Here is a 22,749-nt window from a genome sequence, read left to right on the forward strand (position 1 = left end):
CCTTTCAAAGTGGCCAAATCCTTCAGTTCTTCCTCTGTAGCAGACTGGTGGATCTAGATTTCTAATTATTCTGTCTCAGCTTTCCTGGGTTTGCTTTGTTTTCAGTATAAAGGAGAGTTTCCTTTGTTTGTTGCATGAATAGTTGTATAGTAATAGTATAACAGTTAATTTTTAATTAATTAATGATAGTTAACTTTTTTGAGGGCTGTATTGCTTTGACATTACACCTGTTATTCTATCCAGACACTTCTCAAACTAGATAAGCCAGTGGGAGGTTTTAAGGCAATTGAAATCTTTGAGTGAATGCATTTGGTGAATGCATCAGGTATCCTGTCACTGACTGAAACCAGGCTGTCATTCTGCACAGCTGATAACTGTGAGGCAGGCTGTACACCCAGCAGTGCTCAGGCTCCCTCCTGCAGTCCACCAGACACTCTGTGTCCTTAATCCACTCCAAACACACCATTGCTGATCCTGTGAGTGATACACAGCTAGAATTCTGAACTGTGCTAGTGCTATATATATATCTCTGGTGGACTAATTGCTTTTTTCCACCCTTCATAGAATGTTAGTGGAAATACTTGCTGGAGAACAGAAAGCTTACTCATCAGCTCTTTTCCTTTAGAACAATCTCACTAATTCATCCCACCCTGTGGAAAGACAAACTGATAGAAATAATGTTTTCTCATTAAATTCTTGACCTTTTATGGATGGAATTTATAGTTAATAACTGGCTTGAATAAGAAAGTGTTTGTACTACAAAGTAATAAAATCATCTTTAAAACAGGTGATCCAACAGGGTGCTGGATAAACAAGATAATAGAGTTAGTAGCTTGAAACCTACAGGGAGCTGAAACTTGGATGGTAAGAAGTAGTAGATTACTTGAAATCAGTGGTTGAGCTGAACAGAGTTTTTGACTGAACTCGTTGTGAGATCTGATAATGACAGATGAGAATACTGCTGTACCTAACTGCCTTGCTCCTTGCCAACAGCTTTTTCTCTGATGCAAAGGTATCAGATACAAATACCTATTTTCTGTAAAGTCACTACAATTCACCATACAGTCTATTATCTAGCTGGTCATCAGCCATTTCTAAAATACAAGCTTCCAGCACTGAACATAGGAGCTTCTGCTCCTGCTGTAAGACTGGTGGGTTTTTAGTGGAGGGATGATTGAGAAACTCAGTGAGCTGAGTTATTCCTGTACCCGTAGAGAAGTTAGCAGTGCTTGTCTTGCAGAGCCCTAAACCTGGCTTTAGAAGGAGAAATGATCAGCCATCTATTGCCAAGAGATCTGATTTTCATTGTTCCTGGTTACCTGCTTCCCAGTTCACACTGGATGCAAACCAGCAGCTATCAAGTGCCTGTTGCTTGGCCAAAGCTGGATTTTAACAGTTTTGTAAAGGAAGCTGACAGATTTTGTAATTTCCATAAAAAGGAAAGTCTGTGTTTTCTGGTGGAACTTTCAGAGTAGGAGTAACACTACCTTTTTTTGAGTTACTTGAAAAGAAATAATTTCTCCATGGAACTGATTAAGTTGTTTTCTTTGCTATTAATAGCAAGGGTTTTTTTGAGAAATGGTAACTTGAGGCAGCATATAAGGGCTTGGACAGTTTATCCAAAGTGGCATGAAGTGAACAGGGTTTATTAACTTCTTAAAGTTAACTAGTGAGAGCTATATGACTATTAATATTTACTTGTATAGAACAAGGCAGTTGCATACTTAGAAGAGATAACAAGAAACTATTCTAAATAAATAAGCATTATCAAATTTGATAAATGTTGAAGTTCAGTGTCAAAGAAGCTCTGCTGCAATTGAGACCCGAGACAGCACTGTTTGTAATTTGAAAAAAAATCTCAAGGGGATTTTTGTTTCAGAAGGCAATCACTTGTGTTTATATCTACCAGAAGTATGAAAGTCTACACATGTTGCTTTTCCCACAGCCTTCTCCTAGACAAACTGGCAAGCTACAAACAGGATGGGTGGTCACTGCAGTACAGTGGGTAAGAATTCAGGTCATGGGCCACACTGAAGGTGTGGGGGTGGTAATCAGTGGTTTTTATTCAGGCTGGTAGTCTGTCACAAATGAGTCTTCAGAAATTATGTGGAGAGCAGCACTGAAAGCAGCCTTATCAAGTTTATTGATGAGAAAGCTGGTGACGAGGTAGACACATCAGAAGGGACAGACCTGGGCAGGCTAGGAGAGGAGGGGACCAAGAACCGGGTGAAGTTTAACAAGTGCAAAGTCCTGCACCTGGGACAACATAACCAAAGAGCCCAGAACAGGCCAGGAACTGTTCTTCGGGAGTAGCATCACTGAAAGGGACCTGGGGCTCTTGGTGGATGACAAGCTGACCACGAGTCAGTTATGCAGCAGATCAGATCCTGGGCTGCATCTGCAATATGAATAGAGTCTGAGTTGTGATCATCCCACTCTACTTCGTACCCAGTCTGCACTTTAAGCAGTGTATATAATTGCAGCCCTCATAATTCAAGAAAGTTGTGGGCAGACTGCAGAGGGTCCAAAGAGGGGCCATGAAGATTATCAGAGGGGTGCAGAACCTGCTCTGTGAGGGAGGAGTGACAGAGTTAGTTCTTCTCTCCCTGGAGAATTCTTAGGGGGACTTCAACACAATATTCTAGTACTTAGAAAGCAGCTGCAAAGTGGATGGAGTGTCTCTCTCCTCCACATGGAAAGGAGAAGGATTAACATGTACAAGTTGTACTAAGAGATGTTTCATCTTGATACAAGAGAAGAATTTTTCTGCAGTGAGAGCAGTCAATCAGTGGCACAGCCTCCCCAGGGATGTGGTGGAGTCCCCATTGCTGTAGGTTTTCAAGATACAGTTGGACAGAGTGCTAGATAATCCCATCTAGGCTCCCTTTCCCATGGAAGGTTGGAGCAGATGATTTTGTAAGGTCTCCAAACCAGGCCTGGTATATGGTTGTTTTTGCTAATAAGATTTGTTCTGCCTGAGGTCAGGTTTAATTTGTCATTGCTGTCCAAATTTGTTACATAGTTCCTATGTAAATTTGAAGAGGAGGTTAAATGCATTAGTAGAAAAGCTTTGGAAGCCTAGAAGGCTTAGCTTACACTATAAGGCAAATAGCAGGGAAGACTTACTTAATTTCTAGCTGAAATAAGTTTAAAACACAAAGAAAAAAAAAATTTAATCAGAAAAGTATGGTGTTACCTGGTTTTGTTATCCAGTACCATCAGCCTAAAGGATTAATCTCCCAGACTTTATATTTTCTAATTAAAAAGCATTTTAAATTCCTTTTGTTAGTCAAAATAATTACAGTTTGCTAATGATTGTGACTTCATGTTTGCAGTGTTGCAATTCTTCTCTGCGTGGTAAAAAAAATACTGTTTCTGTTACACGCAAAACAACTTTTGTTTGCAGTGTCCTAGCTGCCTTCTGTGCCAAGCCAGGAAGAGCAGCTGTGCATTGAGCTGAGCACAGGAAGTCACTAATCCCTTAGAAGTATGTTCTCTGCATAGTTTTTCAAAGGTTTCTAGTTTTTAAGGCAAATCTGAGATTGTAGTTCTGATCTATATGGATACAAATTTGCTCTGGCATCATTCAGAGCTGTGTAGCCATGCTCTAAACAGTGCCCTGTGTGAGCTAATCCATTCTGCCTCTAAAAAGGGCTTATTGGAGCCTCACCAGAGTAACCAGTTTTGTGTGTGTGTTGGCTGGATTGTAGGAAGAGCAGGACTGACTAGCAAGTGGCCTGCAAAGACTCTTCAGCCATTGTCTAAGCAATATTTTAATGTAGTTGCTTTCTCCTAGCCAGAAAAGGGTCTTATGTTTTAGTTGTCGAGATTATTTTTAAAACTTGTAATAGAATGAAGTGTTGGTTCTTATAGTATAAATAAATGCTTCTTCTGTTAAAAGCAACTTACTCTAGTGAAATAACAAGAAAATAATTGGTATTAGAATTGGTTGGACTAAAGAATATTTTATATTTTAAAATTGTTGACTGAAAACCAACCAAAATAAGGAAGAAAAATTGAACTGAGGTATTGAGAACTAAAAATACCATTGACTAGGGGAAGAAAGAAATACATTGCTAGGACCACAAGATAGAAAGCAATAGAAATGTTTTTGGACCGGTCTATCCAGTAATGATTAATATACTTCCTTCATTGTTTTGAAGAATTGAGAATAGAATACTACTGTAGAAATCTTACAGTTATGCTCCTGACAAAAAGATCACGTAAAAATTCTTTCATGTTTTGTATTATGAGTGATGATGATATCTCATGTAGTTTCCTGTTTTGCAATATTACTCTGGTAATCAAAGGAATTTTGTAATGTAAGTTATATTTCAAACTGACAAGCTGATTTTGTTTCAGTGTCAAACAGCAATTTCCTAGAAGCGTGTGCTGATAGATTTCAAAATCCATTCTAGTTGCAAAGTATAATGGTTTATAAAACTAATGAAGGCTAATGAGGGGAGCATGATTGCAGTTTTATATAAGCCCTGTAATAGTCTTCTTCCTGTCCTATGTAAAGATTATTATCTTTATTTCACAGATTCCTGTGTCTAAGAATTGTATATTCTCTACAGAAGATGTTAGTGCTTCTTATTCTTAAAAGGATATTTGAATGCATTCATTTTAGGAAGCACATGATATCAAGATGAGCCTTTACTCTGATTTTCCCAATCAGTGCTCATGCAAATAGTCAGCTTGGTTGTTATTGAGCAATTGAGGCATGTAAGAGTTTTGTAAATGTTTCTATTTCCATGTAAAGTAAGACTTTTTACTTTGAATTTGCTCCATAATTAGTGGAATTGCTCTTAAGTTGTAATGATTCATGCTCTTCATGTGCTAATTGAGGAACTCATGATTGTCTTCATCTAAATCCTTCCACTTAATATATAGAAATAGGCATTTTGTGTTTTTTTGCTTTGCAGTTGACAGGAGCTATGAAGAATTACAGTGGCTACTCAGTATGGTTCAGAGTGATCCTGTACCCTACATAAGGTGAGTTAATAAAGAGAAAGATTTTTACTAATGCTGAAGCTACTAAGTAAATTCTTCACCCACAATCACTAGAATAGATCAGATCCTTAACTGCTTCTTCACAAAACTGTTTTTCCTTCTTCTTATTTTATATTAATTGAAACATGTTTAGATGTTTCAACAGTTCACATCTCAATAATTGACATATTCTGTTCTTATTCTTAATTATATTATTTTTGTCATATATGTTCTACCTTGTGGCAGAAGTCTGAAGTTAGCGATTATTTCCTGATCATAAATAAAGAGTATAAATATGATGTTGCATATGTCAAAAATGACTTTGTGATATTTAGAAAAGACAGAGGCTGAGACATAGTACACAAGATATTTGGACACTAAGCAATTGTCGGACTGTAGATGGGGTGAAAGGATCATGTGAAAATATGGTGAAATTTCTAGTATTGCTTGTTTTAACTTCATTTTCACATGAGTGGTTGGGTATTTTAGCATGTTCATTACAAACCTGTGAACACCAAGGTCCATAATAATTCTTTTTTCCAAACGCCTTATTCTTATGACTACCATTAAAGTACTGAGTTTCAAAGTTAAATAATGCTACTTTTATTCTCTCTATATAGGTGATTTCTTACAAATATCATAGCTGCAAGGTTGTTCTGTTTCATTTCTGTCATTCTTGTTAATGGAAATAAATACAGGTTTAGCTTCAGTTTAAGAAGAAGATTTAATTTTATTTGTATCCTTTTAAAGAGGATTTTAAATTATGAATTGAGTGCAATATGTTAGCCTCTTCTAAAAGAAAATGCAAACAAAAAAGTATCTGTAAGAGTCTTCTCATTCCAAATGTGTAAGACAGCAAGGTGAAAGCTGGCTGTACAGAGAAAAAATGTTAAAATAATAAGTAATGAAACAAAGAATTCATTAAATGTTTTCAAGGTGAAGTTTTAAGAAACAAAAATGTATCTACTTTCAGCTCAGTGTGTAAATACTGTAAGCATCATGGTAAGGATATTCAGAAATCGATGTAACTTAAGTGGTGGCAGTGTTTGTTTCCAGGAAAATGTGCAAGACATAGTTTTTGGGCCTGCCGTTTTGTATCAGTCATAAACATTTACAGTTATTTAAAAACTCTTTGGTATCAGAATGTAAAGAGTTTATTTGTGAGTGTTGCTGCCTCTTGGTAAACTTCCAAGTCAGTTTGCAAAAAAAGATCATTGCTAAACAGAAGAGCATAATGTAGCCTACAACTGTTAACAGTTATGTCTAAAAACATTCTACTGCTTTGCACCTTATATTTTATCTCTAAGTTATATTGCTGATGGAAAATCCGTGTCTATGCATGGGCAGAAGGAAGAACTTAAGGCATGAAACACTGGTTAAAAATGTGAAAGTAATCCTGTAAGTTTAATAAGTTTGTAAGAATGTTGCAAACTGAACAGACTTTGTATCCTTAGTTCTTTTCTTTTGGATTTAATTAAGATTATTTTTCTGTTTCTTTCAGGCATAAGATTTTGGATATGCTGACTAAGAATCCACCTTTCACTAAGACTATGGAGTCCCCCTTATGTAATGAAGCTTTGGTAGATCAGCTTTGGAAACTGATGAATTCAGGTTAGGTTTTTTGATTTGTTTGTTGTTTTGTTGTGTTAGGGTTTTATTGTGAGGTTTTTTGAAATTATGTTAAAACCTTGCTTCAGAATATGCCAAGAGCTCTCTTAGTTTCAATAGTTAGAAATTAAAAATCCAGTCTCAGAAGCTGAATATCATATACGTACTTCCAGAACACTCCTAGTGACATAGGCTACAAAACCTTATTTTTAATTCTTTTGTCCATTGATATAGTGTGCTTCGATGTCCTTCTGCACAAAATCATAGTTTTAATGTTCAAAATTGTTCAAAGCAACTATTTCCTCAAATAATGGTGTCTGTGTTACACTTAAGAGTCTGCTTTATATTAGATGGCCTCTTTTTGTCCTCTTTTTCTAAACTCTCAGAGAATATGAGAGGACAGCATTGATACAGATAATTCAAATGAGATTTTCAGAAGTGCATTATAGACCTAAAGCTCAGTTTGCCTTGTGAGGTTGGGAATGATCCTAGTGAGAGAAGGACTTGCATCTTTACCATTGACCTGTTTTTCATTACTGAAGCAGTTCTACCCAGTCCTGACAAACTGCCCTTTAACATCTGGCACATTGCTACACAGATTACATATAAACATTTATATAGCTTTTTTAGGTCATTGCAGGCTTTCTGTTCTCTGTGTGTCATTATATTCAGTGTTTAAAAGTTTACAGCTACACTCCAGGGGTTGAAGTGGGGAGACTACTAGTAGTTCAGTTTCATAGGATTTGCCAAGTGTCAGACATAGAAAATAAACAATTTTGGTGTTCCCATCAGCGAATTTGTTTTTGCTTTTTCATGAGAGAAGAGTGTGTTCAGTGTTACAAGCATTACCTCTTTTTGCAAGTAACAAATAGGGTATACATTCTTATTAAGGTTCATTGGGTTTTAAGCACCTGAATTTCTATGCCTCAAGATGACATAATGTTTCATTTAATTTTCTGTAAGGGATAACTGTAGCATTCGAGGGCACCTTGAAAAAAACTGTTGATGTGATGAGCTAGTAGCCAGGTTTAAAGGTACATGATTCTAGAATCATGAGTTGCTTTCATTTAACGTAAGCATACGTAATGGAGAACAGACTCTGATTGGTATATGTCATCTTTTCTTTTTCTGTGTTAATCTGAATTAAATTGATAATATAATAGTTCTAAAATTAATATTTTTGAATGTGTCATTCTCTGGGGAGTATTTTGATGTTAAAAATGTTCAGATTAATATTCATATTGCTTTCATTTGTAACTGGGTACGTGTAACTGGTAATTTGTAACTGGTAAGGGTAAGCTAAGCTTACTCCAAACACTATTTTGGCCCCATAAAACTACTATTTATGGGGATAGATCTTGTAATTTTATTTTGTGCTAAGTCTTGCACAGCCACATTAACATGGCAGTTGGCACATCTGTGTCTTGTTTACCAGATACAGTTAAATTCCTGCTGGGGAACAATATGTTCAATAAACTTGCAATCAGTCCAGAGCTGGGCTGAGTTAACACCAGAATCACTGTATTTGCAGCATTGCACCAGATGTTAAATGTCTTTCTGTTGTGATTGGTGCCAAACATCCTTAGACCATTTGTGTATGGAGATATTAAAGCAGTACACAGTTTGCACTGAAAAATAATAACAAAATAAAGCATTGCTTTGTGCAGTAAGAATACATATTTTGAGTATGAATACAAATTCAAGTATTGAGTATTCAGTGAAGTACATGACATAGTAATGATGTTAAAAAGCATGTTTGTGCATTTCTCTATCAACACAGTTTCCAGAGAGTTAAGTTTTAGTCATGCGTTTAAAGCTCTTACTGTATTTCATGGAATACATAGGCAAGTGCAACTAAATCCATTGATACAGGAAGTTGGTTTGGTAACAAAGTCTTCTATTTACTTGTCCAGTAGAAAAACTTGAGAGTGCAACTTGAAAAGTAAAGGCATACGGATGTGGGTTTTTTTTCCTTTATTTTTCATTATGTTATTATAGGACTTAACTTTTCCATTCTTGTTCTACTAAACATGTCTAACTTACAACCCTGGAAACTTAAAGCCTTCCTTTTAAACTGGAAAAAGAATAAAAGTTAAAAAAGAATAAAAGTTTAAAAAGAAAGTAAGAGCTAATAAGCAGGAATACTGAAGGAAGTGCATCTTAAGCACAGAAAATGGCATATTCTGGTGGGCCTAGATCACTTAAGATGTTATTTTTGTGGGAGAGGAAGAGATTTTGTCTCTGTATTAACAATTTCTTTTGTATTTCAGGAACTTCACATGACTGGCGATTACGATGTGGTGCTGTGGACCTCTATTTCACTCTCTTTGGCCTCAGCAGACCTTCCTGTTTACCATTACCAGAACTTGGACTCGTTCTTAACCTGAAAGAAAAGAAGGCTGTACTCAATCCAACGATTATCCCCGAATCAGTTGCAAATAATCAGGAACCTGTGATCAGTACTAATAATCATGGACAGTCTGTAGGATTTCAGAACACCGTAAGCACAAACCGTCTGCATCCATCCTATTCAGCTGGCTGCAAGCTCTTGCATGGGTTGCTGATATAATTTTGTATTGTGTTCAAGCCTCTCATGCTTTACCTATGCTACCTTCTTACCTTGTTGCTCTTTATTCTGTCCACTTGAAAAGCTGGTGTATACCATGACTTTTTGGACATTTTTTAACTGTTTGGCATCGCATATGCAAGCTTTTTACTTGTTTTTTTGTTTTTTTCTAGTCTCATAATTTCTGTTCTTTATGAAACTTTACATATTTCTTATGAGATATGAAGTGATTCACAGAAATGTTTGATGCTGTGATGAAAGCTTTTTTCATGAGACTGCTTCTTACAGGCAAGTTACCCAGTTTTCCAAAACAAAACCTTTTGTCAGTAAATCTGTTGCATCTTAAAATACATAGATACACATCATTTTAAACAACTTTAAGTGATGCGAAAGTTGAAATTTTAACACATCTGCACTGAACATTTGAATCTGACATTTTAGTACTGTGCTCTGAAGGATTTGTAACAACTTCTGAAGAGTGGCATACAATCAGTTTGGTATCTTTCTGGATTCAGAGGCTTCAGTCCTAACACATAGTCCATTGTGTAGTTAGAAAATTAATTTTTATAAACTATTAAGGACATACTTTCCTCAAGAATAACTGCCACTGCTGCAAGACTAAGTATTTTTGTAGGACAAATTTAATTATGACGGGGAAAACAAAATCAACGGGCATGGAAATAATAAATTATTTTTCTTAAGTTTCAAGAATAGCATGTGATTAGCATGTTTGACACTCTCCACCCTTTTGAATGGGATGGTTTACTGTTATTTTATCAGTCCCATAGTTAATGTCTAAATAGTTTTTATTGGAAAGTATGCTGAGAGTACTAATTAACAGTACCCTGCAGGCCCTTTCCAGCAGGGGGAGAAAATGCTGGGAGTGTCAGATATTGTTAGACCTGACCTGCTTATTTCCAGAGCATGTACTAAGTCCTAATTTTCTGCACCTAATCATTAGAATTAAATAGCAGGAGGCATTTTGTTAGCAAATTTTTAGGCTGCAGTTCAGTGAACACCCAAACTTTTTTTGCAGCCAGACTATCAAAAGATTGCCTCTTAACTCTTTTCCTAAACTTTCCTCTCCCTTTTGCTAGCATAGTAGTTGTTGCTGCAATAGTGAGCTGGATCAGGGAGGATCTGGTTGAGCAGTACCTTTTTGTGAACAGATATTTCAGTTTCCTGAGTCAGTTCATCACGTAGGTGTACAAATGCTTGTGGCACCCCAGCACAGAACTGTGTGTGGATGAGGCTCTTCATTTAGCAGCGTACTGGCTTGCACTGGTGTTGAAATTCCAGTGTACTGGTATAAGCCTCAGTTTGTACTTCATCCCTTGTATCTTCTCGTATTCCTCATCTTTTTTCTCCTACCCCTTGCCTTAAGGTTACCATTTTCTCTGTAACTCCCCCAAAATTCAGGGCACTGATTTTCTAGTAGCATATAACAAAGACTGCCTCTTATATCAGACAGAGTTAATCCCGAAGTGTTTCACAATAGCAGTCCCTTGGACAAAATAATAGGGATGAAAAGAGGGAAATGCGTATTTCAGGGGAAAAAAGAATAAAAGAGGTGATAGAATTTATCAGTTGACTAGATTCTTTAAAGTAGATGTACACAAAGCATAAACATGTTAAAATCAGTACTGACAGAGTAGTGCTTCTGAAGCTGCTGAGGATGGTAAAAGTTATCCACTTCATAAAATAGAACTTGAATTGTTCAGAGCAAGAGTGGGACTAGAGTGCCCTTTGTAGAATAGAAGAAGAGCAGTTCAGGGGGGGCAGTATATGCCCTTGAGAGTATATGGTATATATGCCTTTTATATTTTATAGTGAGCTTTTAATTATGTTTACTTCTGTGGATGCTTTATTTTCCCTTCTAAATTTTCTCTATTGGACTTGCTGAAACACCTGTCTCCTGTTTTCATTACTATATGTGTAACTTAGGAGACTCTCCTATTTTTCTATTTCTTTGACTTGGTTCTTTTTACAAAACAATTGTATTCTTTTTAATCAATAGTGTTGTAAAATAAAGAAAAATAAATTATAAGTACTCATTAAGATTTTTAGTAAGTAAAGTAAGCATTAGCTTTTAAAACAAACTAAAAGAAGATTTAGCTAAATCCCATGTGTAGATCAGAGGCTATCACAGTTCTTCAACTGAGATTTGGCCTGAGGAGAGTCTGCAAGGCCCAGATTTATAGACAGGCTATTCAGAGGCAGCAAATGTTGTTGCACACCAACAGTACCATGATTGTGAGAAGCAACAGAAAAGATGCCAATGCTAGATATGCAGAGGGAGCAGGGATAGAAGTAAAGAGAAACTATGTTTGTAGGAGTGGTTGGCACAAATCCATACAGGGTTTTAAAAAATACTTCTTGCCAGAACTACAGAGAAAACTTTGTTCAAATCACCCACTTTACTCAGAAGATTTTTCAGGTATCAGGTCGCTTTCTCTGAAACATGGATCTTGTTATCTTCTAATTTTGGTCTTTTAATGCTGCTTCAGGAGGATGATCATCTTATTAAGGAAACAGCATCCAGCATTTCTGGTCATCAGCAGGGGGTGAAGAGGAAGGCTGATATGCCACTCGGGTCTCCATTGGAGCCAGGGCAAATACTAGAGAAGAATGAAGACAGTAAAGTCAAACTCAAAATCAGAGTAAGAAATGGAAATTCAACTTGCACAACGTGTAGGGTGTTCAGAATAACAGCAGTGGCGTCTGCTGGCTTCCCTTGAAGCTGTGTTCAAACAAAAGGCATGCTCTGTATGTATCTACAGCAGTTTGTTACGCTTACTTTGGCAGAGCCATTTCCTATCATGTTCTTTATTGGCTGGCAAGAACTAAAGTTGACAGATAATGCTCTTGTTCGCACAGCTTCACAGTAAATTAGAAGAAGGAAAGACACTGACCCTTTTTAATTTTATTGAACTTTTATTCCTTTGCAGTGGTAGATATCACTTCCTTTCCCTCTCACCCCCAGTTTACCTCAAAAATAAAATATTTTAAATTCTGTTTAGTAATGTTTTTATGAGTTATTAGCATCTGCTTATTTTTTTTCCTGGTATCTTAGTTCTCAAACTCTCAAGAGGAAGAGGAAATTGATATGGACACAGTTCATGACAGCCAAGCCTTCATTTACCATCATTTGAATATGCTGGAGAGACCATCCACACCAGGTATGAGTAACATTATAGGCAAGGTGACTGTATTTTTTTTAACTACTTTAGTTGTGAGGTGGTTTTTGCTACTGCTTATTTCCATACATACAGTGTTGGTAAGTGTTAAATGCTACTGGAATTCCAGGAACGGCATACAGGCTGCATAATAACAATTCTTTAGGTTTCAGTGCGTGCACAGATAAGTATATACATGTGTATTTTCACACATATCTAAGTAAGACAGATATAAATCATGCTTAGGAAAGTGAAAAGCTAAAGAATGAATAAAAGTGCACAAAGTTTAAGTAAAATCTCATAAGCAATTAGGTAAAACTTGTTTTGCCATAGGTGTCATTTAAAAATAATAATTTTGAAGGTTAAAAAAAATATCAAGACTCCTCAGGTAAAAAAAAAAAAAAAAACCCTCAAATATTAGTGATTTTTAACTTAATATTAGTAGTTAAAAAACATACAAGCCTGAAAGGTATTTAGAAGGGCTTTCCAAAGTTGAAAAGATTGCATCTGTGAATTGTTTCAAGCACTTACTTTCTTTTACTACTTTCCTTAATATCTTTCTCTATACACTACTTGACAAAATTATTCTCAAGGTATAGTGTTTCTTAGAAGCCATAAAACAGGCTGAACTTCATTGTTGAACTTCCACCTTCTTTGCTTTTATGTCACTAGCAAAGAAATTCAGCAGTTAGTCTCATTTTCTCAAAATGTTTTAACAACATTTCTAAAGTTCAGTTCCAGAATGTGCCAGTGGAGCAAAGCTGAGGTCGTGTGACAATGTACCAAACAGGTTGCAGTACTTTATTGTGTAAAAGTGAAGTTTTTTGCTTTAGAATTTAGAGTAATTACCCTCTTGCTTGTTTTTCTGTTTTTATCCAGTGACTGCCTAGTGTAAAACAGAAATAGACCTTAGCAGCAAGATCTGGAATGTTGGTTCCATCTTGAGTTGCCCTAGGTCTTGAGCTGTGCTGACAGTGACCTTACCTGCTTTCTCTGTGACCAGGCAGTTTAGTTGCCCCATTTAAGAGAAGGGCTGGTGGATGTTGCTGCCCTGAGAATGCTGAGGCTGGTGCCTTGGTGCAGAAACTGGAGGCTCATACTCCATTATGAGCCTTGGACATAACATTTTTCCTTCCTTGGCAGGTGCTCTAACCACTAAGGGAGTTTCTTTCTTTCTTTCGATTTTTTTATTTTTTTTTTTTTTTAAATAAAAGGTAACTGCTGTCACTTCTCAGGTAAGAAATTAAGTTCATATGGGGACATTATAACACAGGGAGGTTTAGTTTCTGGATTCCAGATGGCCTTCAGTTAATGACATCTGCCTACAGACAACTCCACCAGGACAGCTTTGCTGTCAGGTATCTAGAGCAGCAAACCCGCAGCTTTTTGACTTACTTCAGCAGGGTAAAGGAGCATGCTGCATATAGGTTACTCTCATGAACTTAGGAGCCTATATCTGCAAAGCTTTCATTTGAACATCTCAGAGCTGCTTTGAATTTTGTTCTCAATGTTATGGTCAACCATCACATTTTCTGTTATGGCAAAGAGTGACACATCAAGGGCATGCAAGTACAAAGCTGATCTGCTGAGGGTTAGTATTTATCACCCTTTTTTTATTACATAATATTTTGCAACTATTTTTTCAATAGATTTACACACTCTATGGAAAATAAAGTCATAAAAAAACCCTGCCAAATATATCACAGAGAGGACTTAGGGGACCCTCTGTGTGCCAGCTCTGTGCTCTAGGATTGGTGTGGATTAAGTTTGCGCTGGAGGTCAGAAAGGGTAAAGTCTAACCAAGAGTGGAGCAGTGGCCGCTTGACTGGTGCTTTTTTAGACTCAGAGCAGACACAAGCTACTTCAAGTCTCACTTGTATCCTGAATGACCTTCTCACCTCTGGTGTTTAGACATTCAGCACACTGTAATACATTTTCTTTCCTAGGTAATAAATGAGATAAATGCCAGGTTTTGCACCAGAATTCATTTTAAGTAGTAAGCCTTTGAAAAGCATTATTTTGAAACACTTCAGATTATTTTATTCTTTTTTTTTTTTCATTTGTGTGGTTAGAAACAGTTCCACTTGACATATTTTTTGGTTCTAAAATTTCACCTGTTTCTTATTCATGGCATTTTTTCTTAGAAGCAGAGATGTATGAATTACAGACTGAGTAAATAAAGATAGTTCAATCTTTAGGAAATGGTATACTGCTGAGAAGAAACAGATGGGGAAAAATAAAAGCAACATAAAGGTGTTCACACATGGGAGTGTTCTGTTTTAGAAAACAATCACAGGGCACATGAGGTTTTACAACAATGATGGAGGATGGCTGTATTTCAGGGAGTGATTACTGTGAAATAGATTGACAGCAGGTTCTGAAATGGTCTCAGTGTCTTGTTAGTAAATCTGCCTCAGTTCTGACTGCTACTTGGAAGGAGTGCTCTTAGTCCACCCGCAGTTTTCCTCCCCCAGCTGTGGGCTATGTCCCTGCATGTCACATGAAGTGTTAGGTCATCAGCCAAACACAGCATGTGAAAAGCAGCTGCCAGGAGGAAGTTCACGTTGGGTCCTGTCGTATCTGTGTTTTTTTGCTGGATTGTTGGGTTGTTTTGTTTTTTTTCCATTTGCCAGACCACCTCAAATGATGATTTGGATTTGATCAAGTTGATGTAACCCCCACTAACACCAGGAAAATATTATTTTTCTTTAAAAGTTGGAGGGAGGGTGAATGTTTTTGTATAGTTCTGCCCATGGATGTGAAAGGTTAAGGCTGAGACAATAAAAAAACTTTTCTAATACAACTCTTGCTGGATTACAGGTTTCAGTGTTATAATTACAGCACCTGTCATAGTTCATATAGAAAATAAATGGTTTAAATCCTAGTAAAGCATCCTGACTATGATAGTAGAACTGTGGACTCTGGCAGTTTTAAGGGAATCTAACAATTTTATCAAGAAATTATTAAAACAAACAAAACGTTAGTTGTGAACTGTCTAAAGAATGCTGTTGTGATGACTCATCTGCTACAAACTTGGTAGCCCTCTTTGAACCTCCAAGGCTGTGCAAGGTTACATTTCTAATGTGAGAACAGATTTTATTTGCTATTAATCATCAAGAATATTAAAAATGCTTCCTTCACTTAAATCTTAATATAAAAGACTTTCAAGATGAGATTTTGTGTAAGCAACAGTTTTGATCTCTCAGGCTGTAAGGTGACTTGTCTTGCTTTGTTGACTTCAGTGTAATCAGATAAAGGTACACTTCTTTAATATTTCACTCATCTGAAAGTACAATACGTCAGAAGTAACCTGTAAAAGGTTTTGCCGTATGTCAGTGGTTATTGATTGGCCTGGTCTTGTCTGCTTCCAAAATAAATGCCTGGTTGTAGGCTGCATGATCTGCCAGTGAAGTTACATGTCATTATGGCTGATCACTGACAAACACTTAATTGAACTTCTTCCAGCTAGTTTTGATAATTTGGAAGTCAATAAAAAGTAGTATCCAATTCTCTCTTTTTTCCTGCAAAAGAAAGAAAAATAAAATAGTGATGTTCTCTTTGTGCACTGACAGTTTTTATTCTGATGACATTCAGAGGCAGTGGGCTTTGAGGACATCCTAAGCATTCAGACTCAGATTAAATAGATTCCTTGGCCATTCTGTTAATCCTTTTGCAGTTTTGCAGGATAGTCAAATTGGAAATTGCTGCTGCTGACTTTGTGGTTGCTCTGTTTAATGTGTAGATGGATATGAAACTTTGGAGGTCTAGACCACAGTCATAATGTTGATTGGATTGTGGTCTTGTTTATCACAATTACTGCACTTTCAGGAAATTATGGTTTATCTGAATTGACTTTTTTTTGAAACAGTTTGAAACTGGACATACTGCATATGCTGCAGTAAAGTGCAGAGGTAAACTACTAGTTAATATATTTAAACAGTACATTTACAGCAGCACATCCAAGCCTGAGGTGCAAATCACAGCACCTGGAGTTTGGCTGTAGGAGTAAATAGGAACTCAGCCCAAACTGTGTGAGAAGCCCCCTCCTCTGCAGTTACCCAAGCTGGCTGTAAGTGCACCAGTACCTCAAAGTCCAGCTATTACTGGCTCTCTGTCAAAAAGTGTTATGGAAACATTAGCACACAGACAAATACATAAATGAGCACTTCTTGGATTTGAGGACACTGCTGACAATGATGGCTTTTTGCTGTACTTTCAAAGGAGGTAAAAATTGTTAAAACTGTTTTGTTAGAATGTCTTTTAATAACATATAATACTAGTACAGTATGTGTTACACTTTATTACTCAAGATAAAACTGTTTCCAAAGCAGTAGCTCACAGGCTTTGAGGTTTGTAGATAAATTTGCTTCACTGAAATACCATGTGGTTAAGAGTACGCTTCACAAAGAATGGTGTTTTCCAGTGCTTTACTCTAAGAAAGCAGCTTTAATAGAAACACAACTCCTGTAGTTAGTGAGAACAAGAAATGAGAATTGCATCAGTGTGTGGCTGCAGTGTGTGAGCTCCATGATTTAATAAAAGCAACATAATACTCTAGCTGTGACTGTCTCTGAGAAAACAACTAATCACTCTCAAATCCTGAGGATGAATAAGGGTAGCAAGTTTTCAAGTGAACTACCTGGAACTAAGAGAGGCACAAAGTATTCTGAATTTGCTTCCTGATTCAGATGTTCTTTCTTTCAAAAACAGGGATTTCACTAGAACGTTTGTGAATGTTAAAATCAGTGTAGTAAAAATAACACCACAATGAAGCTATTATTTTAGCATAAGTATAAGGCAATAGAGTTGTTAAATGAAAGTCAGATGATGAAATCAAACTTTTTACCAGTTAAAACTCTGTTTTAGTTAAAACACCAACTTGTCTACACAATACTTTAGTTTTATCTTTGGTATAAGGAATTGTCTGTCTGGTTTTAAATCCCACTAAAAAATTGAAGTCAAGTGAATCTTTAAATTGGAACTAATTAAAATGTTTATGTTATTGCCAAATTAACTGATTTGCTTAGCATATCTTCAGAAAACCTTTGGCTGGTTTTGTTTTTTTAACTAGACTTTTGCTTTTCACCCTCAAACTTTTATCTTTATCCCATCGACCTTAAAAGAGTACTCTCCTAGAGAGAAAATTGATAACCTTTTTTAGAGATGTATAATTTGAAAATTCTGGTTCTTTAGACTAATTACAGGACATTGCATTCTGGAAACTTGAAGTCATTTACGGTTGGTAACTTTTTCTGTGTACTTTGTTGGTGGTTCAACAGATGCATAAACACAGCATTAAATTAAAAAATACTGGATGTCTCCAGAGTAACACTAAAAAGAAAAGAAGTAATAAAGAAAAATGGGATAATTTTGAAACTGTTTTTATGGCATTTGCGATTTTTTTAAGGTTTCTCTTTAGAGAAAATGCTAGCCAGAGGTGGAGTTGAAATGCTAGGCAAAGAGACTGCATTACCTTTCTCATTGGTAAGCTTTCTTTGGGTTCTGGGAGAGACACATTAATTGCTTGTGTGCTTGTATCAACATACCTCTCTTCCCAGAGCCTGTCCATGTTGGGTGCTGCAGCACCAGCCTTTGCTATGATTGGTGAACTTGTTTTCTCTCTCTCTGATGTTTCAGAAAATTAGGCTGCAAATGGGGTAATTTCGAACAAGTGTCAATTTGTAAAAATCCTGTATCAGCCAGCTGTTTTACATTCATTGGCCATGCAAAGAAACAGAGGCTGTAAGTTTGTGGCATCCCACTCTTCACACAAAATCAGAAACATAGGGGGGACCATATGAAAGGTCTCATGAAAGCCTATTGGCATGTTAAAAGTCTCAAGTTACAGGTTTTCAAATTGTAAAAGTTAAAAAGAATAAGAGAAAAGTAGGTGAAACACTCTACCCAACAATTTAGTTCAGTGTTAATGCATCAATGAGTCTTAAAACTTAAGTGAACAGGGTATTCTGACAGCAATTTGTATTATGACAGAAAATTTTCTTTTAAAGTTTATCATTATCCAAATCCCTTTAATTTTAAAACTAAGCTGCAAGATCTATGTTTTTGTATTTTATTCTCTCTCATGATATTTGTATTTGTTCCTGGGGCAAACAGTACACAAATATTCTGATCTTTCTCCTGTGGGATCATAATACTGTCTAATTTTAAACACCTACCCAGCTAGCTGGAACACCACAAAACCATTGGAATCTCCACATCCTAAACAGGAGGAGATCCATGTGGTAGACATGCATGCACATTTTCTTCCAAGGAATGCAACTGACCACTTCAGAAGCCAGCTCCTGGGCTCGCCCTTCATTTATTGTATGTTTCTGTGTTCTTTGAAACCCAGGTTTCAGTCCTGCTCTCTGTGCCAGGAAGAAGTGGGTTCCCTGCAGGAAGAGGGAGTGCCTCTTTGCATCAGTCCTGCTACCCCCCTTGATAAAGGGATGATTATACTGCCCTGTGAGGCAATTTCTATTTAGCCTTGTTTTCCTTAGCTACACTTGTCATGTTCCTGGCATAGGCTTTAAGTAGATAGTAATTAAAAAGAAGGAAAAAAAGGTTCTGTAGGTTCAGTGCTGAATTTTTTTCATGGAGATCTGTATCATTTTTGATAAAGCTTTTATAGGTCTTTTTTTATAGGTTTTGTATCCTTGCAGCTGCTAAATGAAGTTGTCCTAAGCACTGAATGCTTTAGAGGAAGGAGCTCAGTTATGGGGTTACAGGAGGAATTCCTATACAAAATAGAATTGGAAATAGTTACATAGTAAAGCAGGCTTATACCTTTTTGCATCAGATGCATTATACTTGCACACTGTCTTCATTGTTGAGACTGGCAACAGTGTAAAAAAATGGTACTAGGTATGCATTGAAGTCAGCAAATGCAAGTTGTAATTGGTGTGCATGTCCTCTACCTGCCATATGATACATAAAAAAGTCAAGTTGTGAATCCTAAAAATAAATTTTTGCATTGATAACATGAGCTTACTGCTGCTTAATTCTGATTAAATAAAAAAATATTCTAGAAAGACATCATTTTGCTGCTTAGAACTTGAAGCAGTAGAAATTTCACTGTGTCCTGTAGTAAGTTATTGATCATTCTCACTATAAAAATGTTTTGTGTTTCTATTCTGACTTCTAAACACTTCATATAGATATAGATTTTGTTTTTTCCAGACATATTCATAAACAAACAAACAAAACCCAGAACAGCTGTACCATCTAGAAATTTTCCTATATATATGCATGATTGAATCAGTCCTCAGTCTTTTGGATAAAGCTAGAAAGATTGCATAGAAATTGTTCTCAGTACTTGCTTGCCATAGGACAGGGAGCTGTCTCTTTAGACTTCCAGGAATTGTTAACGTAGACAAATCATTCTTGCTTTTAGAGTTAGACAACCAACCAGCCAAACAAAAATGTTCTGGAATTAAATGTGTTTTCAAATAGACAGAAAAATATAATTGCATAGTTACATCAAATAACATAATTTCTTGATATTTATTTGCATATTTTCACCAAAACTGTATGGGAAAAACCCCATACTTCAGGTAGCAAGGAAGAAAGTCCATTTTAAGTAATACTTAGAGGATTACTTGCCTTCAGAAATCTGCTGGTGCTTTTCTACATTTATCTAGTTGTTAAAACATTCTTGCAGTGTGGGCTATTTGATTCAATTTTTGCCTAAAGGAATATGAGTATTCCTACCTTCCAAGCATTTCCACTCTTTAACAAAGGTATCCTTAGAATAATGCCCTTTAATCTCTATTATAATAATTGAAATTATTGCAGTCTGTCTGAAATAATGAAATATTAAATGAGCTAAAGGGAGAATGAGAAAGTCATTCCTGAATTGTCATGGATCATATTTCCGTCCTCAGGTTCAGATGCTAGGCTTTCTCAATATATAACGAGTTCTAGTGTACTTGTGAAATATATAGCGATAAAGATAGTATAATTGTCTTTATTGGGATTTGGCTTTGTTTAAGGAAAAAAACCTTGTATAATCTTTCAAACAGGCTAAATTGCAAGAGGCTATTTTTAGAAAAATCAGTTTAATTTGTCACTATCAAAAAGTTTGTGTATTATTGCGGGGAGCTTTACTGTTTGATTAAAAAGAGTTCACATCCCAAAAATGTACTTTATTATGCCAGTCTTGCACTTTATATCAGAATTTTTACAAGCAGTTATATTTGCATTATGCAGGGTGTAGTGGCCTTCCTACTCTATGTAAAAATTAATTTCAGGGAGCTAGTATGACTTGAAGTTTCTTAGGGCTGTTTACAGTTCCTAATTATTGTCTGGGATACTTTTATGCTGTTGAGGAAGGAAAGAAGACCATCTCTAAAAATTGGCACTAGTGTGGGAACTTGAACAGCATGCTCAGAGCCTTCTCTGAAGCTAAATGGTACAAGCATCATAACAGATATCATGTTTTTATGTTTAAATTGATAATGTAGGTTTTATTTAATATTTCATAATTCCTTATGTTTGGAAACAATGCAAGTTAAACATTTGCTAATCCCACTGTATCCATTCTTTTAGGTAAGGAACAGTCTTCAGGAGAGATAAACATGCACCCTGTCTCAGCAGCTCCACTCTCTGTGTTTAGTAAAGAATCAAACTCCTCAAAACACAGCGATCACCATCACCATCACCACCATGAGCACAAGAAAAAGAAGAAGAAACACAAGCATAAGCATAAACATAAACATAAACATGATACTAAAGAGAAGGAAAAGGATCCCTTTGTTTTCTCTAACAGTCCAGCCAGCGCACGATCAATCCGTTCCCCATCACTTTCAGACTGATACCAGGCTTCTCTGGAGTTCAACTTGCAATATTCTTGGAGTGCTTAGAAGGATGTACATAACTATAGCTTCTAACTTTTTTTATGGAACTAAGAATATGTGAATTGCCTTAGCAATTCAGAAGCTCTGCCACCTTTGAAGCCTTCTTTTTGCATATGTGGTTGTTGAAATCTGATTCAAAAAATACGGTTTATGCTTCTGACTCATTTTTGTATTTCACTGTTCTCTACACCTCCCACTCTTTTTTCCATTTTAAACAAAGAAAACAGCCCTTTATGTAAGGGCCCCATGTCCACTGGCAACCCCCTGCACATCACGCTTACCATGTGTATTGCCAGAATCAATTATGGTTTAATCCTTTGAAGAATGTTAGAGGCAGAGTATGTTTTAAGCAGAAGCCAGTTGCCAGGCCTTTGGTGACAGACTGTTTCCAGAGCAGTATTGTATAACTAAATGTAGATCTACTCAGAAGACAGGGATTTTCTTTAGTCTTCAGCTGACCTGTTTCTTGCTTTAACCATTGCAACGTAATATCAGACTTCTAAAAGAACAGTATGTAGAACATTTGCATTTTTCAGATACTAAAACTCTTGAAAAATTCCAGGCTGCTTTTAAGCTGGCGGTATTTATTATGGACATGAGCCTTTGAATATGATTAAATTCTGCAATTGTTTTTGGAATTTTAGCAAAATGCGTAATGTATGTTTTGTCCTGTAATCAGGCTTTTAAAAATCCAATAAAGTTTGCGAATTATTTTGACAGAAGCAGAATTTTTTCTTCAAGATTGCATTGGAATACGCTTTTGAAAGATGTTTGCTAAAATATAAAAAAAATTCTGAAAAGTTTAAAAATTAAAATATTGGAAAATATGTATTTCTTCCTCCTGAGGGGTGGTTTGTTTGAAAGCAAGATCAGCTCATGGATCCACAGGAGAAATATATCAGTAGATTCAACTAGGTCTGGGACTTGGAATGATGGATACACTTAAATATCTTTAGCTGTGTTTTATGCAGTATGGTATTTACACCTAGGAAGTGTTTTGTTTAAAAACTTAATTTTTAAAAGGTTTTAATAATAGAGATAAATAATCTCTGCCACTTCTTACCTATTTTCTTTCTATGTGTGTAGAGGCAGTGTTTTATTTCCATATACTGGTTAGCTTCTGTTGCCCAGAGTTCACATAGCGTTCTTATAAGATGGTTCTATTTGGGTTAAATATTTTTTTTAATCAATTTTCATGAGAGATTGATTCTCCTTCTTAGAGCAAGGACAGAAGGTTCAAGAGGGACCCAAGAAGAGTTTTTAAGCCATATTCTGTTCCATGAAAGTTAATAAATACTTTTTTATTCTATACCTGCTGGTGAATCCTGTAGTTCTTGGAATAAAAATTTATCTGTAGACTAGAAAAACGATAGGCTCAGGTATTTTGTAATATGCATATACTTCTTTTGTTATTCAAACACCATATCCTTTTAATACTACATGGATAGTTGCAGCTTGGAACATGTTTGGGCTGGATTCAGACACAATGGCCCTGGGCAACCCTGCAGCCTGTCCTGATCTGCTGCTGTGCCGTGTCAGGGGAATCCCACCT

The 22,749-nt window shown here is 36.3% G+C and overlaps 1 protein-coding gene across 4 annotated transcripts in view; it reads left to right on the forward strand.

Annotated features, from left to right (window-relative positions):
- TAF2 (TATA-box binding protein associated factor 2) overlaps positions 1–21,919 on the forward strand; it is a 57,094-nt gene extending 35,175 nt beyond the window's left edge. For 3 of the 4 annotated variants that reach the window (XM_088054214.1, XM_014256233.2, XM_005516938.3), the window contains 6 exons: positions 4,926–4,995; positions 6,494–6,603; positions 8,871–9,100; positions 11,674–11,826; positions 12,240–12,345; positions 20,890–21,919. In XM_088054214.1, the coding sequence (XP_087910340.1) occupies positions 4,926–4,995; positions 6,494–6,603; positions 8,871–9,100; positions 11,674–11,826; positions 12,240–12,345; positions 20,890–21,155 (935 nt within the window). In that variant the 3' untranslated portion in view covers positions 21,156–21,919. The remainder of the gene's footprint in view (positions 1–4,925; positions 4,996–6,493; positions 6,604–8,870; positions 9,101–11,673; positions 11,827–12,239; positions 12,346–20,889) is intronic. The other variant, XM_014256230.2, reaches the window with a different exon arrangement.
- The last annotated feature ends 830 nt before the right edge of the window (positions 21,920–22,749 follow it).

Source organism: Pseudopodoces humilis, chromosome 1 (genome assembly GCF_049639895.1).
Source record: "Pseudopodoces humilis isolate 2021_Gansu_Grassland_sample_001 chromosome 1, ASM4963989v1, whole genome shotgun sequence".
Taxonomy (NCBI): domain Eukaryota; kingdom Metazoa; phylum Chordata; class Aves; order Passeriformes; family Paridae; genus Pseudopodoces; species Pseudopodoces humilis.